General features: G+C 37.1%; 2 protein-coding genes across 3 annotated transcripts in view; one reads left to right on the plus strand and one right to left on the minus strand.

Annotated features, from left to right (window-relative positions):
• On the plus strand, window positions 1-16,768 carry Ankle2. Its single transcript, XM_053760648.1, has 14 exons — window positions 1-189; window positions 275-526; window positions 1,714-1,869; window positions 6,578-6,741; window positions 7,438-7,578; window positions 8,220-8,393; window positions 8,860-9,012; window positions 9,529-9,722; window positions 9,834-10,882; window positions 11,765-11,937; window positions 12,318-12,457; window positions 13,844-13,975; window positions 14,350-14,476; window positions 15,071-16,768. The coding sequence occupies exons 2-14, from the start codon at window positions 292-294 to the stop codon at window positions 15,161-15,163; spliced, it is 2,931 nt and encodes a 976-aa protein (XP_053616623.1). The 5' UTR covers window positions 1-189; window positions 275-291; the 3' UTR covers window positions 15,164-16,768.
• Window positions 16,707-18,169, minus strand: part of LOC128678819 (myosin-1-like) — a 14,374-nt gene continuing 12,911 nt past the window's right edge. For both annotated transcript variants that reach the window (XM_053760647.2, XM_053760646.2), the window contains one exon: window positions 16,707-17,773. In XM_053760647.2, the coding sequence (XP_053616622.1) occupies window positions 16,785-17,773 (989 nt within the window). In that variant the 3' untranslated portion in view covers window positions 16,707-16,784. The remainder of the gene's footprint in view (window positions 17,774-18,169) is intronic.

The raw sequence follows: 18,169 nt of genomic DNA on the forward strand, positions 1-18,169 counted from the left end.
TTGTCAAAACGTCATCCATTCGTTCGTCAGACAGCAGACGCATTTTCAATTTTCTGTTATAATAACAAACACGCCTGTGTTTTTATACGCAGATACAGTATACACAATTTCGACATGTGCTGAAGTAAATACCTATTAAAATTCGACATCCAATTTACGATCATGTTTTTATGACACCCTCGTCATAAGGTGAGCTTCTCACGAGTTGTAAAAATAACTGCTGTACATACCTGCGTCATAAACAAAACAGGACTATTTTGTTTACCATTTTTAGGAGGCGATATTGGCAAAATGTCGAAGGCCGTAATCATACCTGAATGTAACAAGAATTTTGGAGGGATGAAGGATGAGATTTCTATTTCGCCGACGGATAAAAAAGACGGAGCGATAGGTTTGTTTAGCAGGCTTCTACGTTTCGACTCCCTCAAAAGAAACCCTGCACCGGAGAGTCCTACGAATACGGAACCGCCTACAACATATTACGGAGTGTATATACCGTGTGAAATCAAAAAAGGCCCAGACGAAGGTACGTCTTTGTTAGTTTGATTTGTTGTATACTGTAGTACATTGGCGTTTCTTGTCGTTCATAACAATGCCTTGAGATAAGATAGATGCAAGCAAATGGATCAATATGCGAGTTCCTATTTGATGTTTAGTCTAGGCATTAATATTTACGGTCATAAGCAATAATCATAATTAACAAGAAAACTACTAAAATTATAATTACAATTAGAAAGATCATTAGCAGTCACTATCATTATCAATCAGTCTTTCTTTTCATGTTCCATTGTTTAAATTCTTGAAAACAATGTTTACAGCTACAGGATAGGCACAAAGTCATTATTGTGATAAGTGTTCAGCGGTATACCTGACACTTGCCTGTTTTTTTTTCATGTTGTCTGAGTCATCTTAAAATGTATGTTTTATTCATAGTGTTTTGAATAATACAACAGTGTCATCTTTCCTTCTTAATTTTTATCTGCTTGCTGACTTAGATTTGTTAATACTTGTTATTAATAATAAAAACAAAGTTTAACATTTGTTATTTAGGTATTAACAATGAAAGTAATTTCCTAAAGAGACAAAAACTTTATATATACCATAAGAAGACACGGTAGGATTGTTTACATATGATTTGTAAGAAAAAAAGGAGTTTATATACATTTTCAATTATTTATTTGCTTCCTTAATCAATTTATTACAAATTGTTTTTTCTTGATTTCTAGTAAATTAAGTAACTTAATAATTATTATTTACATTTAAAAAGGACAATACATTTATAATAATTACAAATCTATAATTTAGTCAAAAAGGCCGCCCTGAATCATATCTGATGCAAAATAAATTAAAATGATTTGTGTATATAAATAAATATATTAGGACAAATCACACAGATTGAGCCAGCCCCAAAGTAAGTTCGAGACTTGTGTTATGGGATACTAACTCAAACATACTATATTTTGTAACAAATACATATATAGCTAAACATCCAAGATCCGGGCCAATCAGAAAAATATAGGTTTCCATCATGACCCGACCGGGGATCGAACCCGGGACCTCTCGGTCCGGTGGCAAGAACTTTACCACTGCGCCATCAAGGTCGTCAAAATATACTTACTGAATTCTGTCTTATTTGTGTTAAAATTAAAATCCCAAATCACAGTTTAATGATATAGGTACTTCAGTTTAATAATTATATACTTTTCTTAACAGAAGCACTTCATGTGTACAAGAACAAGTCGGAGGCCCTGGAGCTGGTTCGTCGCTACAAGCTAGCGAGGTTCAAAGCATTCCAGAACCGTCAGGATGCTGTCTCCTTTGCATTACGAGGTGCCGAGCCAGTGGATACTGTTGATGGGAATGACAACTGTGAGTTTTTTTTAAATACTATTGAGCCAGAAAGCAGGTTTGATTTTAATTCTTTACTGTTTGTCATGTATTGATAGCGGGACTCGTCAGATACAGATATTTCAATCTTAAGGTGATACATAACTACACAATAGTGCTACCGTCACATTTTTACAAATTTTGTTTAAGTTAAAAATCCTCTTTCCAAATTATTCTACACAAGATAAAGGAATTTATTGCAAAGTTTTATAGTTTTCCATTACACAGTCTACCATGAAGATTTTGGTGGCCAATGTTTTCGGTTTAGTAGACTGTGACTACATTATGTGCCCTCCCGACCTGACTTGTGTGCGCAGACTGTAATTGAAGGCAAAGGAATAGAAACTGGAGACTCTTCTCATAGGCGATAGGCTATCAACCGGTCACTATTTAATCTCAATTTAACTTGCGCAACTCATTGCTCTGTCTACCCCGCAAGGTATAAAGACGTGACACCCAATCTGTGATTTTGAAACACAATTTTCTTGTCAAGCTTATTTAACAGCCGCAACTCTCAGTCAATGGGCTAGATAACCTTGTTTATCTTTAAAAGGTTGGAAGTAGTTATGTCAGGTTAAAAGCTATTTTTATAATTATGAATCTAGTCAGTAGTAGGTATTCAGAATTTCATAGCAGTATTTCTTTGTTACACGATATTTAAATAGAGAAAGATGAAAAAAGTAGGTAATCACTTTTTTTCTGGATGGGCGGTATTTTATTCAGTTCAATAACTGGCCAGAAAAGAAAACAATACATAGAAGTACATCTACCATATTATAAAGTTATAAATGTTATAAAGAAATTAATATCAGAATGGTTCCGTGCAATTTTTCTCTTGTTAGATCATATTATGGTTACATTATATAGTTTTTTTCTAGGCTTTTCAGTATTCTTGAGATTTGTTATCAAACATTGAGTAATCTATTGTTTGTGTTATTTAACAGACATTGTTTGTTTGTTTTTTTTTTTTATGTCAATGCAGGAATTTTAATAGTGCTCTCGTTTAAGCATGGAACATCCATGCTCTGTTTGTTTACATTATCATAAAACTAATAATATGGCGCCACCTAACAACCAACGAACTAAAGCTCGGTTCGTCATTAGATGTTAAGTTATATTGACGATGTTAAGAGCGAGTGTTAAGCGCAGGTGTTAAGTATCTACACAATCTGTCCAAGTATTTCTACTTAACACTTAACACTAATCATGTAGGAGTATCCAACCTATGTCAGTAGCATGGGCAATAATATAAAAATTACACACAATATATTTATGTATTTCCTTAGGCTTTAATGGTTCTACTAATAGGACAATTTATTTAAGTAGCACAGTAAGCTTCACCGCCCTTTACGTGGTATTGTAAAGTTAAAATGTAAATTAACTCCATATTAATATTATAAATGCGAAAGTCTGTCTGTCCGTTCCCCTTTCATATCTACACGGCTGGACTGATTCTGATGAAATTTGGTATGCATATACATACATATACAATACAAACTAAGTGCAATATTCGTGCTATTTTTGTACTGTATGATTATTATACTTAATTTTAAGATGTTCATTATTGAACGAACATAATTATATTCTTCCTTAGCGAAGTGGTGTGACTGTGCGCGCGTCACGCCATTCAAGTGCAAGTAAGAGAGCTATACAAATTAAATATGACCTCAATGATACGTTACATCGCGCGAGATTGTGTCGAGATAATAATTATAAGGAAGTTAAATACTTGATCAGCTGTCTATCTCTGGTCATAGATAAAAAAAATCGGAAGGTATATTACATATCTCAATAAAATGTTGCGAAGACAGGTAATGCAGCTCTCTTTCATCCGTTTTCAGAGCGTTTTCCCGCCCGTACCTTCCGCCGCCAGTTAGCGTCGGAACCCAGGGTCGCTTCTTCCATCCTATTTATATTATAAAATGCGAAAATTTGTGAGGATGTGTGTATGTTTGTTACTATTTCACGCAAGATCTCCTGGACGGATTGTTATGTGGTACACGGGTAGAATATAACCTGGAATAACACAGGACACCTTGTAACCCGAAATTTCCACGGGAGCGAAGCACCGGGGCACAGCTAGTACTGCATATACGAATGACGTCTTCCATACTGCATATATGAATGAAGACAAGCGTGAGATGCTACTAATATTATGATATTACTACAGGCACAGAGACCTTATATCACGTCTTTATCCCTTACGAGTCGGAAAGAGCCTAGTCCCGAAATCCGAAGACTGGCTAAGTTCAGCTAGATAGCGGACTTCGGACTTAGAACTAGATTTTTAGTTTATAAACCTTTACCCTTCGACTTTTACAATCTGCGCGGGAGTAGTACCTATATAGATGTAGTAACATTTGTAAATACGCCGGTTTAGAAAAAATCTATTTTGATAAAATCTGGTACAAGGATATGGTATGGTTACGAATAAATATTTTAATCGCTTTATAGTCTTTGTAAAAGTTTCTGGCGTCAATTAATCGCGTGTTTAAAATACTAGTGTGCGTTACACTGTGGCTGACCGCGATTATGTTTTCTATTCGTAGGGCATCGCACGTGACCCAATCGCTTAGAATATACTTGTTATTGGATACTCTGATAAAGTGACATGTACTACGTTAAAGCTAAAACTTTAGACAGTTCGTATGATGAATGACGGGCCCAAAATGGTTTCGCGTCTTTACTTACAGCATAAAAGTGTGAAAATTATATAAACTCAACCAGGGAAATTGGTTGCATATAAGTTGCAACATTGCTTTTGTAGATAAATAGAAAAAAATAAATTTTTTTCGTCATTTCATGTTTGTTAACGATGACTAAGTAAGATTTATTTTTGGAAGCAAATATAGAATGGCTCGTAATATTAAGAGTTATTATTTGTTTCTTTCTATTCAAATGTTCTGTATTGAAATAAAGTTATTTGTAAATGTTCATTGTAGGCGTATATATGTATATTTTTTTAAACATGTCATTGATAGCATCGTGTGTCATTATTTTCGAAGAAAAAATATTTATGTTCAAATATTAAGTGGTAATAAAAAGCGTGTTATTGTGTGATATTCTTACTTCACTACATAGTATAAAACAAGTCCGTCTGTTCCTATGTATCTTCTAAACTGCGGAACGGACTTTGATGAGAGTTTTTTGATAGATAAAGTGATTTCCGAGAAAGGTTTAGGTGTCTAATTTATTCTGGTTTTACCCGAGAGAAGCCGGGCCGCTAGTAAAATAAATAAAACAGCTCTATTTCAGTTAAGTGAGACCTATAAAATGATACATTGTACATAATAATATCATTTATGATATTATATCTATAAACCGCGTAAATAAGTTCATGACCAATCACTAATTAATTTACCAACCTGTCTGTAGTACAGTCAACAGCAAACAGACTATTCAATTGCAAATTCACCGCTATTGCATGGAGTGTTAAACTTGAGGTGCGGTATATCTACCCATTAGAACTATAACGGTGGCCCGAATACCATTTTGTTGACATTCACCAATAGGGCTATATTAGTCGCACAGTCTACTCCAATGCCTGTCATTCAATTTTGAATTCTATATCTATAGCACGAAGGACAGAGTTTTGTTTTATATCGATTTTTATCGCTTATACTAACTTCGATCGATGATACTTTAGGTCTCGTAATTTGTCTGCGATTGAAAATCTTTCAAATAAATGTGTATTGGGGCAAATAAAAAATATGTATTTTCATCAGTTTTCAAATGATTATTTAGCTTCCTTTACATAAAATCCTTATCTTAGCCCAACTAATTAAAATGCGCGAAATGTCTCTTCTTGCTTTATCTATTCAATAAATATCCTTGAAATTTGCCATACATATAGTTAGCACATTAATACCCTTCATCTTGAAAAAAAAAACTGTTCCCATGGGAAATTCACATAGTCGCAACCACGAACAAAATCAGGCGAAATTGTCGACGTAAGCACAAGTAATCATAAACTTGTTTGACGTAAGTTATATCGTGTGTCCTTCAGTCGAACTTGGCCTAAGACAATGGGATTCTTTCAACTTCTTCAGTAGAAGATACTTGTTCAAGCTCTCAATAGCTCATCTAAGCTTCCATAGTATTATTATAAAGAGAAAAAAAAATGTTTGTTATGAATCAACTTCAAAACTGCGGGACCGATTTTGACGAAAACTGGCACAGAGTTAGACAAAACTTTCAGGAGCAACCACAGGAGCAACATAGGCTTTTTAAATTATGGTGTTACCCTGGCCAGGACGGGCCGATAGTAATTATATAAAATAGTCTCCTCTCTCTCAACTGAATGTTTTCCCTTTTGCCTGCCATCTGCTGCAGCCCAGGGTCCCTTTTCCTTATTTTATTCTTCTCCACTTCGCACGATCTTCGTCCCTAGTTGTCAGACTATTGTCACGCATAACATCAAGCCAGTACTTCTTGGTGTGTGTACAAATAGTTCAAACATTGGTACATGGTACATACTTATAATAACTAATACAGACACATGCATATCTATACTATTATTATGGTAAGCGTTTGTGAGCTTGTATGTTTGAGGCGGGTAATCTCCTAAACTACTGAACCGAAAAAAAAAATTCAAAAATTATTTCACCAATAGAATAGTACATTATCCAAGATTGCTATAGGCTATATTTTACCTCAACGGGCAATATCTGTATATATGTATATTTTCCAGCTGTCGTGGGAGAGAAGCCGTACCCTTTCAAAGCGCCGTCTCCGCAGGACATGGTGTCGCTGCGGAAGAACATTGAGGCCGGACACACGGCCAACGTGCGCGAGCGAGTGTGGGAGAACCCCCGCTTCCTCGTCAGCAGCGGCAACACACCTTCCATCATGCATGTGAGTGTGTTACCAAAATAAAATAAATAAGTATATATATATTGACTCACACAGATTGAGTTAGCCCCAAAGTAAGTTCGAGACTTGTTTTATATGAGAACTTATCATGCGAATTGGTTGAAATGAAACTAGGTATTTTGTGTACAATGAAACGAACTACTGTTATCGCTATAGAACGACATTCGTTATGCATAATCAAACGCCATATGCAGACCTATTACATACTAAGGGCTGTAACTAAATATAATGATTGAGTGAAAAATACACGTTACATATTCTAAATCGGCATGTTTTTAAATATTCAGATTTTTTTAAAATTGTTTCCAACAGCTACATATTTGAAGTTGTATTTCCGCAACTAAGCCTCGGTGCTTCTGCCCATACTTCAATCATAGTATGAGTACTAACAGGATTAATAAGCCCATAGAAATAAAAAAAGTAGAGGAGGGACATCTACCCTACCCCCAATGCCCAATATGAAGTCTTATAAAACTCGAGACAAGTTTTAATTTCACCTCTTGCTAAAAAAGTATCATACGGCCTAAGTAACATATCTTACAGATAGCGTTACAAATAGTATTCACAAGTATTGAATGGGGCTGAACACATCAGGCAGATTTATCAACAAGTTAGCTTATCTGTTAGATTACATCTTTTATCAGAAAGTGATGAGATCCTTGGTAATGTATTCAACAGGAAGGTACCCGCTACAACGCAATGCACGTGGCGGCTAAGTCAGGCAACGCGGAGATGTGCAACATGCTGCTGACTACGGTCGGCGACCCATCCTTCGTGCAGACATTGTATGGAGCTGATGCAGACTCCGAATCTTGCAAGGTAATGATATTTTAGTAATAAAAAAATCTTAATTTTTTATTTTGTTTTTCGGAATTTTTTTTTATTAGTTTAAAAATAGGACACTAAGGCAGTAAGGGCACTTTGAAATTTTGAAAGTGGTACAGTATACAGCACATCAACCTACCCAAATTCATTGCAAACTCGTCGCTATTACCGCACCTCATCATCATCATCATTGATCATGCAGGGTACCTTGATTATGATTTATTAGTAGTAGATAATCAACCCATCTCTGGTACATAACCATAGATGGGTGTTCAAGGTTTTGTTTTATTTTTGTCCTGACAATAGTTTTCGATAAAATTTTAGATTTAAGAAGATTTAGTATAATTTCACAGAACATGTTAACTAAATTATTAATAAGGTATGAATAATCTATACTATTATTATAAAGAGGTAAGCGTTTGTGACTTTGTATGTTTGAGGCGGGTAATCACCGAAACTACCGAGCCGATTTCAAAAATTCTTCTACCATTAGAAAGGTACATTATCCAAGATTGCTATAGACTATATATTTTATTTCAAAATTCCCACGAGAGCGAAGCCAACAACATCTAGTGATGTAATAAATTGTCAAGTAAATAATTAAGAATACTTAATGATGTTGTCCCCATTTCCAGGAGTTCGCGGCGATCCTGCTCGACCGCTACCTCAACACACCTGACAAGTCGATGAACGAGACTCCGCTGCACTTCGCGGCCAAATTTGGCGCGGAGGAAGTCGTGGACGTGCTGACCTCCTTCCCGCAGTGCAACCGCGCCGCCGTCAACAAGTTCGGGGAGCAAGCTAAAGATGTTTGTACTCATTTTATACATTAAACTACATACTATCCATAAAATTATAATGCAAAGAGAAAATATTTATATATTTGTTTTAATATCTACTGGACCGATTTGATTGAAATTTGGCTTAGGGATAAACTTTCACGAGTAACAAAGTATTTTTATTAAAGTTTAACCCGAGCGAAACCGGGGCGGGCCGCTAAAATGATATTTATATAATCACAAAAACAATATTTATATAGTCAATAAACAGCTGACAGTACATTTTTTTTTTAATATAGCAAGCAATACGTATTGCCTGACTGATTTTTTCTTATTCATATTATGCCGGCCTCACAATATCGCCGAATTCAGACACATGTCGACGTCGGTATCTGTATGAGTTTACAAACTATTTTGTAGCCTCTGGCGATGTCGATACCAAGTGTATCCTAAGATTTAATTATTTTTCCCACTCAGTTTATTAAAAATGTCGCAGATAATATGCAAGCGGGCGTCTACTACCGTCCCGGAGACGAGCGGCCGCATCGCGTCGATGTTGCGGGAGCGGTACTACGTGCCCGTGTTGCACTGCGAGGACGGCAGCGAAGTGCCCACCATTGGTAGGCCCTTCAGCCCTGCGCAGCCTCCGGTGAGTACTTAATACTGTTAGTAGTACGTATTTTCAAGTAATATATGAGACTAGTAGATTTGTATGTATATAACTGTAACGTCATCATTATCAGCGTACAGCAGTCAGTTACTGGACATAGGTTTCGGCCAAGGTGCGCCGACTGTTGTCGGGTTTTGGTGTGTGGTTGCGCCCCAGAATAGGACCACTCCATATACTTCCGTCGATGTCGTACGAAGCCACTAAGGGACTCAGCCTAGGCAACAATAGCCTTCCCAAGGAGGGCTGCTAGGTGGCAGGTGGCCGGTTGTAAAATCACAGCTGAATTTTCATAATTTGGGTTTTTTATGCTGACTCTCCGGGATTGAACACTGAACACGGAAAAATATTCTAAAAAAAATGTTTTGGCTTCTATTAGTCCCATAAAGACCCCCCCATAATTATTTTTCTTTAATATCTCCTATGTACAGACATAGCCCACTTACAGTTTTATTATATGTATAGATACCTAATTAATTATCGTGATCTTCATTCTAGGACATAAACGTAGACCCTTTGACGCCCCGCTACGAAATTCGTGCATTCGCGGGTCCCATGGAGGCCGCCCGCGCGGAGAGCTTCCGCCGGAAGTGGAAGACCCCGCCGCGCGCCGCGCACCCCCACCCGCGCGCCCTCGCCCCGCCCACCTTCCGCCTCCGGGAGATGACCAAGGGGCTCGAGGCTGTCGGCAGGTGAGCTGCTTATGTTGTCTATTTCACATCTAGTTAGTTATGTATGTCTCAACTCTGTGTTCGGAGTTGTAAAGCCCTTTAAAAAATACATATTTGAGTTTATATTTTCAGAAATTTAGCGGAAGAAATGAACGTCGGTTGGAAAGAGTACTGGCCATTCCTGGACACCTTCACAGACCTTCGGACACCTGAAGGGCTGGCCCTTTTGGAGAACTACCTCCGGGCCAAATACGAGGATGCTTGCTCCTTCGCCTACAGCGACAGCTGCGTGGAACACTCGCCCGTTGAACTCTCCATCTCCAGGCTGAGCCTAGGAAACATATCTCAAATCAGCCCGATAAAAGATAACATGAGCCCCATGTCTGAACTGTGTGTCGCGTTGAAAACCTGCAAAATATCCTCGGACAAACCACATTGGAGGAAAACTGATCCTATGAGACAACGGCTCTGCAGACAACCGAGCATCAAACACACTATAGAGAATGGAATGGAACCCTCACCTGTGATAAACCATACTGTGAACCAACTCTTGTGTATAGAAAGGACGTGCCAAGTGTTCGCGAAACGTATCGCAGACGCCTTAGTGTTCTCGTTAACCGCTGAACCTGAAGTGGCAGGCGATTCGTTGAAATCGGAAGCGAAGCATTTACAACATACGATGTACACGTACATGGACGACGAGAGGTTTAAGAAAATTGATTTCGCTCTCATACATTCCCGACTTGCGCAATTGGTCGTGTACAAACTAAAACAGCAAACGACGGATCTGGACGATATTAACAATTTAGTGGAGTTTTTGATAAAACTGAGGTGTCCTAACGACGATATATTCAGTTCGGACGACGAAAGGAAGCCAATGTATAGAGATAGGATTAGTAGGGTAAAAATGACGTACGTGATTGACGGTCACGTTAGATGTGTAGCTAGTTTTATATGTGAAGAGTTGACGGAAACGGATACGACGAAAGGGCCAGCGGTGTCCGAGGTCGAGTGTATAGAGATTTGGGAGAAGGCGGCGAAGTGTCGCTGCGACTGGAAGATTGAGGCGTTTGAAAGGAACAGCAAGAAAAACGCGTCGTTTAGGAAGAATCGATCGATTTTGTCCACTAGTCCGAAAAGCGATGGTTTTATAAGGAGGTTAACGTTTGATTATGATATAGGTGAGTGGTAGATTAACATGTTTCAAGTTAAATTTTACTGAAATATATACCTAAGTTTGAAAAAAGTAGCAAAGGGGATCCTGGGTTCCGACACTCAATGCACCTGGGAATCAGATGAGAGAGAGAGTCTGGAAACTTTTTGAGAGGAGGAGAAAAAGTCTAATATATTAAATATGTTCTAATTATGTATTTATATTATTTTTTAATATATAAAGACCACATAGTTAAGCAGGCAGGCACTGCCACGGAAGGTAGGGTTGGGGGTTCGATTAATTCTTACTTTGACTAATTCTTTCATACCGTAAAATTTTTGTGATAATTCTAATAAAAACGATTAATTGATAAATAAAACTACATGCACAATTCAACTGCGGAACGGAAGAGAGATTTATACAGTGTTGTCACATTCAATACATAGACAAAAGCAAAGGTACCTAATAGGCCATGACATCTCTATTTTGAGCAATATACAACAATTTTAAATATAGTTAATCATGACACGTTAATATAAATATGGTATTGTTGTTATATAAATATTGTTGAATTCTGTATTATTTCTCAAAAAGCTACAAATTATTCACATTTCGAAATGATCTCCGTTGACAACAAATGTCGAAAGAAATTTATTTAAACAATGTTGGTCCCTATCTTTATATATTATAAAGCAAAGTCCTCTGCTGCGTCTGTCTGTCTATTCGCGATAAACTGAAAAATTACTGCACGGATTTTAATGTGGATTTCACCAATAGAGAGTGTGGTTCCTGAGGCAGTATACTGCCTCAGGAACCACACTGCCTCAGGAACTACTAGTATAGTATAGTATAGTATAGTATAGTATAGCATAGCATAGCATAGCATAGTATAGTGAGTTCACGTCCCCAGGCGACGGCGCGAGCGCACGCGCACGCGCACGCAGCTCGGCGCCGCCGCGCGCCGACAACTCCCCGGCCGGGGACTCCGCGCCGCTACACTCCCCGCTGTCCGCCCCGCTACACGCCCCGCTCACCAAACTCTACGCGCTCGATGTCTCCAACTGCCAGCTTGTCGCCGCTGAGGTAACTATGTTACAAGTTATGTTTCAGCTCTCGTGTATTTTTTGGGTCAATAAGTACACTATGTGCTATTTTTTTACGTTGTACCAAGTTTTTATCAAAATCTATACAATTTTTGCGTACAAGTTTTCATCTCCAATTAGGTGGAAAATGATCTTTTTCAGATTGGTTTGGATGTTTACCTATGTGCCCATGTTCCAAATATAGTATCGTTGAATTAATATCCCACGGACGGATTCTTATGCGGTCATTAATTATCATCATATCATTAATAGCGTAATTTCCGAGGAATATAATTTATTATGGTCATACCTGGACGAAGCAAGGGTTATATAATGGATTTAATATATTCATTCAAATAATAAAAATACAATCTGTCATAGATATCGGAGGACGAATCAGTGGCATCGTGCCAGTCTGAACAGTCTGATGAAGAGGATTTCCTCACGGCGTCAGAATATTCCGACAGGGAGGACATGGAGGAAGCCAGCGAGGCCGCCATTGCTGAACCATTCATATACGGGTAAGCTGTTTACACTATCTCTCTCTCTCTCATGTTACTCTCCGTCTCTTCCTTCCTCAGCTACTTTTTCTTCTCCACTTCGCACGGTCTTCGGTTCGGGTGAGCTATTCACTACTTTCTATAATTTAAATGTTAGGCTACGGTGACCACTTCTCACCAGGTGGGTCCGTGAGTCGCATGCTTGTTTGCACGGTCATTAAAAAAGAAAGCCTTATGACAATTAATATCTTAGTGACCATAGCCGGAAATGGCCAGGGCTAATATTATTAGGTTGGAATTACCCTGGATTAGAGTTTTTGTCTCTTAGGAGTAAAACACGGATCGTGTTTCGGTTTCTCAAGGCTTGTATGGGGACATGTAGATTGTAGAGGTGTTGTGAGGTCATTCAATCTACATGTTTGACCTGTACAATCATTGAGATTGTACAGGTCAAACATTGTAGAGGTATTGTGAGACGTTTATTTTTATTACTTGTTTACACTTTTGTGCCTCTCGGATTCTTTCATTAATAATTTTTAAATTAATTCTAGTGTTTTTGGTCTCAATTTATTTATATTTATATATTCATTCGAGTGTATATTTTTGACTTCAATTCGGATGGGAAGCAAAGATGAGGTCTAGTGTGTTTGCATGTCTTCAAGTCTGATTTTTTAACTTATTCTTAGTATTGTGAGAGTAGTTTGTGCCTCTCCGATTTTTTATTAATAATTTTAAAATTAATTTGCGTGTGCGTTTAGGGTATTTCTTGAGTGTAACACAGTTAGTGTAATCAATTAAAAATAACAGATTTTAAGTCTTGTTTTCAAGTCGTTTTTTTTAACTGATATGTTCTTAGTATATTATTATTATTTATTTATTTATTTAGTTGATACACAAACAGATTACAATCAAAACAGGTCTATTATGAGAGACGTATGTTCTTATCAATATATACTCGTATATATTTATATATAACTCTTCCGTTACTGAGTGACTGACTGACTGACTGACAGACAATGTACAGCCGAAAATACTGGGCTTATGAAGCTGTAATTTGGCAGGTAGGTTCCCTGCGGAGTGTAGGTGAGCACTAAGGGAGGATTTTTGGAAATTCTACCCCAAAGGGGGTGAAAAACTTCTATATGAAAGTTCTACATTGTTGAAGTATATTTGGTTTTGGTTGAAAATTAACCCTCAACCCCTTGAAAAGGGGGGTGAAAGATTGTATGGTATTGTATGTATAACTTAATACAAATTTCAAAACAAAAAGATGAAAATTGGTTAACATACTCTTCATCCATTTTTCTTATAGAATGACCGAGATTTTGCTATGAAATTCACACGAGCGAAACCGCGGACTAGCTAGTTAGCTAGTCATTTTTATAAAATAGCAATATGTATTCGCAGTGATCAGCCCAGCAAGATGGACCGGCTGGTGTACGAGGCAGTGAGCCAGTGCGCGGTGGACCGTGAGCTGTTCCCCAGCGTGTACCGCTGGCGGCACACTGTGGCGCTCTACTCGCCCGCGGCACGGGACACGTGAGTATATATACATGTCAATAAATACCTATATACATACGAACTAGCTTTTGCCCGTGGCTTCGCCCGCATGATTTCCCACGGGAGCAGTTATTTTTGCGGGAAGAAAGGTACCCTGTATCCTTCTCCGTACTATATAAGTGAGGATGTAAATACAACTTAGGGATTCTATTATTAATTCGGTCCGGCTACGCACGAGATTTATAAACATTTGGAATAAATTGTTCAAAGAATAGTGAAAACTGCATCAAAATGAGTGTTTTTAAAAAATGAAGAAAGCTTAGAAACAGAACAGACGCGGAGCGCGTCTTTATTTTACACTATATAGTGATATATGTATTTATAGCTGTAGTAATAAGCCCGTCTTGTTTCAGATGGAAGCCGTCAGAATCCCTCGATCGCAGCAGTATATGTGGCGAGTCGCAGCGCGCGGCCACACTGAGCTCCACGCCCAACAAGACCTCGCACGCCGACACGGGACATAGAGCTCCTACTTTACAGGTAACATTGTAACTCATATAAAGGACTTTAGCAGAGAGCGTTTTGAACACTGTTTTTCATGTACACAGACAACTAATCCGCAGATAATTAATCCCATTGACTGCGGTGAACACTTCCCGTAAGGTGGGCCGTATGCGTGTCTGCTTGCTCAGTTTTATTAACAAATCTCGTATTAGTTTAATACATATCACACAAACAAAAAAATTGGTTCTTAACCAAATATTTTACACTAAAAAAATTCAACAAACAAAAAACAGAAAGTAAGCATACTAAAATATAAATGAGATAGAAGATTTTCATACAACGTCACGGCTTATGTTATACAAAGTTGTGAAACCGGACACACAATGAGGGACAAAATATAATTAACGCTTTGTCCTGTTTCTTCTCGTGTACTTCTAATACACATTTATCTTTCTTGTATGAACGAAAAACATGAGAAAGTATATACATAGTTTGCTCTGTGTACGAAAAATAACATAGCATTCAAATACTTTTTGACTTATGATTGTTTGTGCAGCAATAAATGAAAAAAGGGAGGAATACTGTATAATAAAAAGGAAGAACTGTATACTAAAATAATTTTGTTTTCAGGTTTCAAACTGGTTACGAGTGACTGGTCCTAACTCCCCGCGATCGGTTCTCGCCGCCAAGAATGTCGGCCACAACGTCAGCTTCGGCTTTTAAGCTCCGTAACTATATTTTAATTCGAGACTCACACATCAAATCAACGAATCGCTTCACTGACAGTTATTTTTGTAAGAATCAAACGAGATTCGAAAAATCTTGCGTCTTTGGCACGATTCTTTGATGTGATTTAAAAAATCTCATTCTATACTGCCCTATAGCGATTGGATGAAAAACACGAGACATAATACTTTTAAATAATAGTAAATTAATTAATACGAAATAAGTATATGTAGTTGTATCGTGTTTTGAAATGTCCAATTTGTAATTTGTTGAATGCCTGTGTGAAAATGAAAAACTAAACGTGAAACGAAAATGTCACGAAAAATATTATTTTCGACATTAATTTACATAATTTGAGTATTATAATAACTAATTGATATGATAGAGATATTTACGTAACGTTTTAAATGTTTGACGAATATAATTGAATATATTTTGTGTAATTGTGTTTACTGTTAGTTGACTATATTTTCTCATATTCAACAATTGTGAAATTATTTCAAACTTCTCAATCGGCTGTATGGGATTTTCTAATATATAAGGTTTTTTTAATTTCAGGTTTTCGTTTGGTTGGTTTCAATGCCTAATTAACAGTTATAATTTACTAATTTCGCACAAATACAAAAAATGTTGATACACGATTTAAAATCTCGTGCAGTCGACTAAGAATGAGTAGTAACAGTTTCAGTATAATTTTATAGTCTCAATATTTGTATCATACTGACTTGCGAGTTACATATTGGTTGTATGTATATTGTTTGAGTAGATATGTTAATTTAAATTTTATTTTAATGTTAGCCGGTAGCTATTCCATAGCGGCAATGTACGCGACAATAACTCCACTAGGTTCTGTTTGAACGTCACGGGCGTCATTTGAGCAAATATTTACAACTGAATATTTTTTTATGAAAGAAATGTCGAAATAAAAACTGACGATGTCGTGTTTATGGTTTACGACTGCGCAGTAAACGATATAGGTATAGGTTTTTTTTGCTATTGCGCGGGCAAGGTATAGATATGTCACTATCTTCGAGATTACCTCGTGTATTTTATGAAAACTTGATAATATTTGCTCTAAATATTGTTGTATATCTGTGACGTTCAATAGAATATAATTATATATAGCATTTATTTGTTAAACCTGACAATTATTAACAGTGGTCAGAATAGGTTGAGAAATATTTATCTAAACTTTGAACATAATACAAATAGATCTTCTGAATATAGTGAGTCCTATGTTTATTTTAAAGGTGCTATTCAGAATAATTAAGGTCAGATGTCTTTGTATAGAAAGTATACGCAAGTGAAATATTATTAGTAAATGACGGCGCCTCATATACTACTTTATTTCGTTATTGTTACCGCAGGACATGTGTATATTTGTTCAAAATTTAGGTGAAAAAAAAAAGTAGGTCGATATTATATATTCGAAACACTGTGTTACGTTGCCAAAAAGTGGTAAGTGGAATGTTGCACTGATTTACGAACGTTTGTACTTTTATATTTAAAAAGAACGGAAGCGAAAAAAATGTAAAATATGTATGTTTTATATGATACGTTTTAATTCAATAGACATTATAAAAATAAATTATGACCGGTTCAGACATTAGTTTCAATTTTACGAATCCCAAAAGTTTTCGTCCTCGGACGTCTTGACGTGCGACACCGGCGACACAATGCCGTCGTCGGAGCGGCTGTTGTAGTTGTCGACGTCGGCCGAGAAGTCGTCCACGTAGTCTTCGACCTTGTCGCGGTCGCTGCCCGACTCCAGCAGCGGCTGCGACTCACATTGTTGCTCCAACGCCTTCGGTTCCTCCACGTCCCTTTCTATTTGAAATATAGTGTCGAAATCGTTTGCATTCAATTTTTCCGGCTCCTCCAAATCTTCAGCTCGATTGTGCGATGTTGTGTTGTGCAGTTTTTCTTCCCTATCTTCGTTTTTCACCTTTGGACTGACTAGCACGGTCATGCGAGGCGATATCTCTTCGTCTAGATCGGAAATTGATATGTTCACAGTTTCCGCTGGACTCTGTACTACAAGAAACATGTCTTGAGGATCGCTCTCCTTCAGCTTCAAGTTGTTAGTCTCTGTAACGCTTTCTATTTCTATACGAAGCATGTTTTTGTCTTCTGACTTATTTGGGTCACTGTTAACCTCTTCCGTGGCTTCCGCTTGAGACGGTTCTTGTAAATTGTATATCTTGCTGATGTTGTTTTTCAAAATTTTTAATTCTTTGGCGTTATTTATCGGTACTACTTTCTTCTTGGCCTCTTCTTTACAATCTTCCGTTACTTGGTTGTTTTTATTTTTAGACCTAACTTCGCCTGTTGTAGGTTTTGCTTTGGTTTGCCCGAGTCTGCTCGGCGGCGTGTTTTGCGAATACAACTTGCGAAATTCAGCCAGTGGAGTTTCTAAATAAGATGTATCATTCTTGTTATTTTTATCGAATTCCACGTAAGATTCTGGTATCACTTTTGCTCTACTATTAGGGCTTGTATTTTTGAAGTCGGCAATGTTGAATCTCTTCTCGTACTTATTCAGAAATTTGTCCAAATCAATTTTACAATTTCTTAAATTGCCGCTATCGTTGTTAGGTATGTTGACATCTGAAATAAAACAAAAATTGTACTGGACTATTATATACATGAAGTTTGCAAGTGACAGGGTCACATTTTTAGGAAAACAGTTACATATCTAAAGGTTTAGTAAAAGCATTCCCTGTTATTCAGTCATCCCCAGGGGCCAAACAGAAAATGGTGAAAAGACTATAATAAAAAGAAAGCATATTAAGTAGGTACAAAAGAAAATGTTCCTTTATGTACATATTTAAATGCATGAATACTAACATCCGTTTTAGATAGACCAATTCAATTTTAGTAGCAATTTCAGGAATACAGATATTTTTTGTTCCAAAATTGTGCTGTTCAGTAGTTTGTAGCTTTATGAGAAATTACTATTATAAAGACGAAAGTGTCTGTGAAGGTGTAATTTCTAAATAAATA

This window comes from Plodia interpunctella, chromosome 20 (assembly GCF_027563975.2).
Source record: "Plodia interpunctella isolate USDA-ARS_2022_Savannah chromosome 20, ilPloInte3.2, whole genome shotgun sequence".
Lineage (NCBI taxonomy): Eukaryota > Metazoa > Arthropoda > Insecta > Lepidoptera > Pyralidae > Plodia > Plodia interpunctella.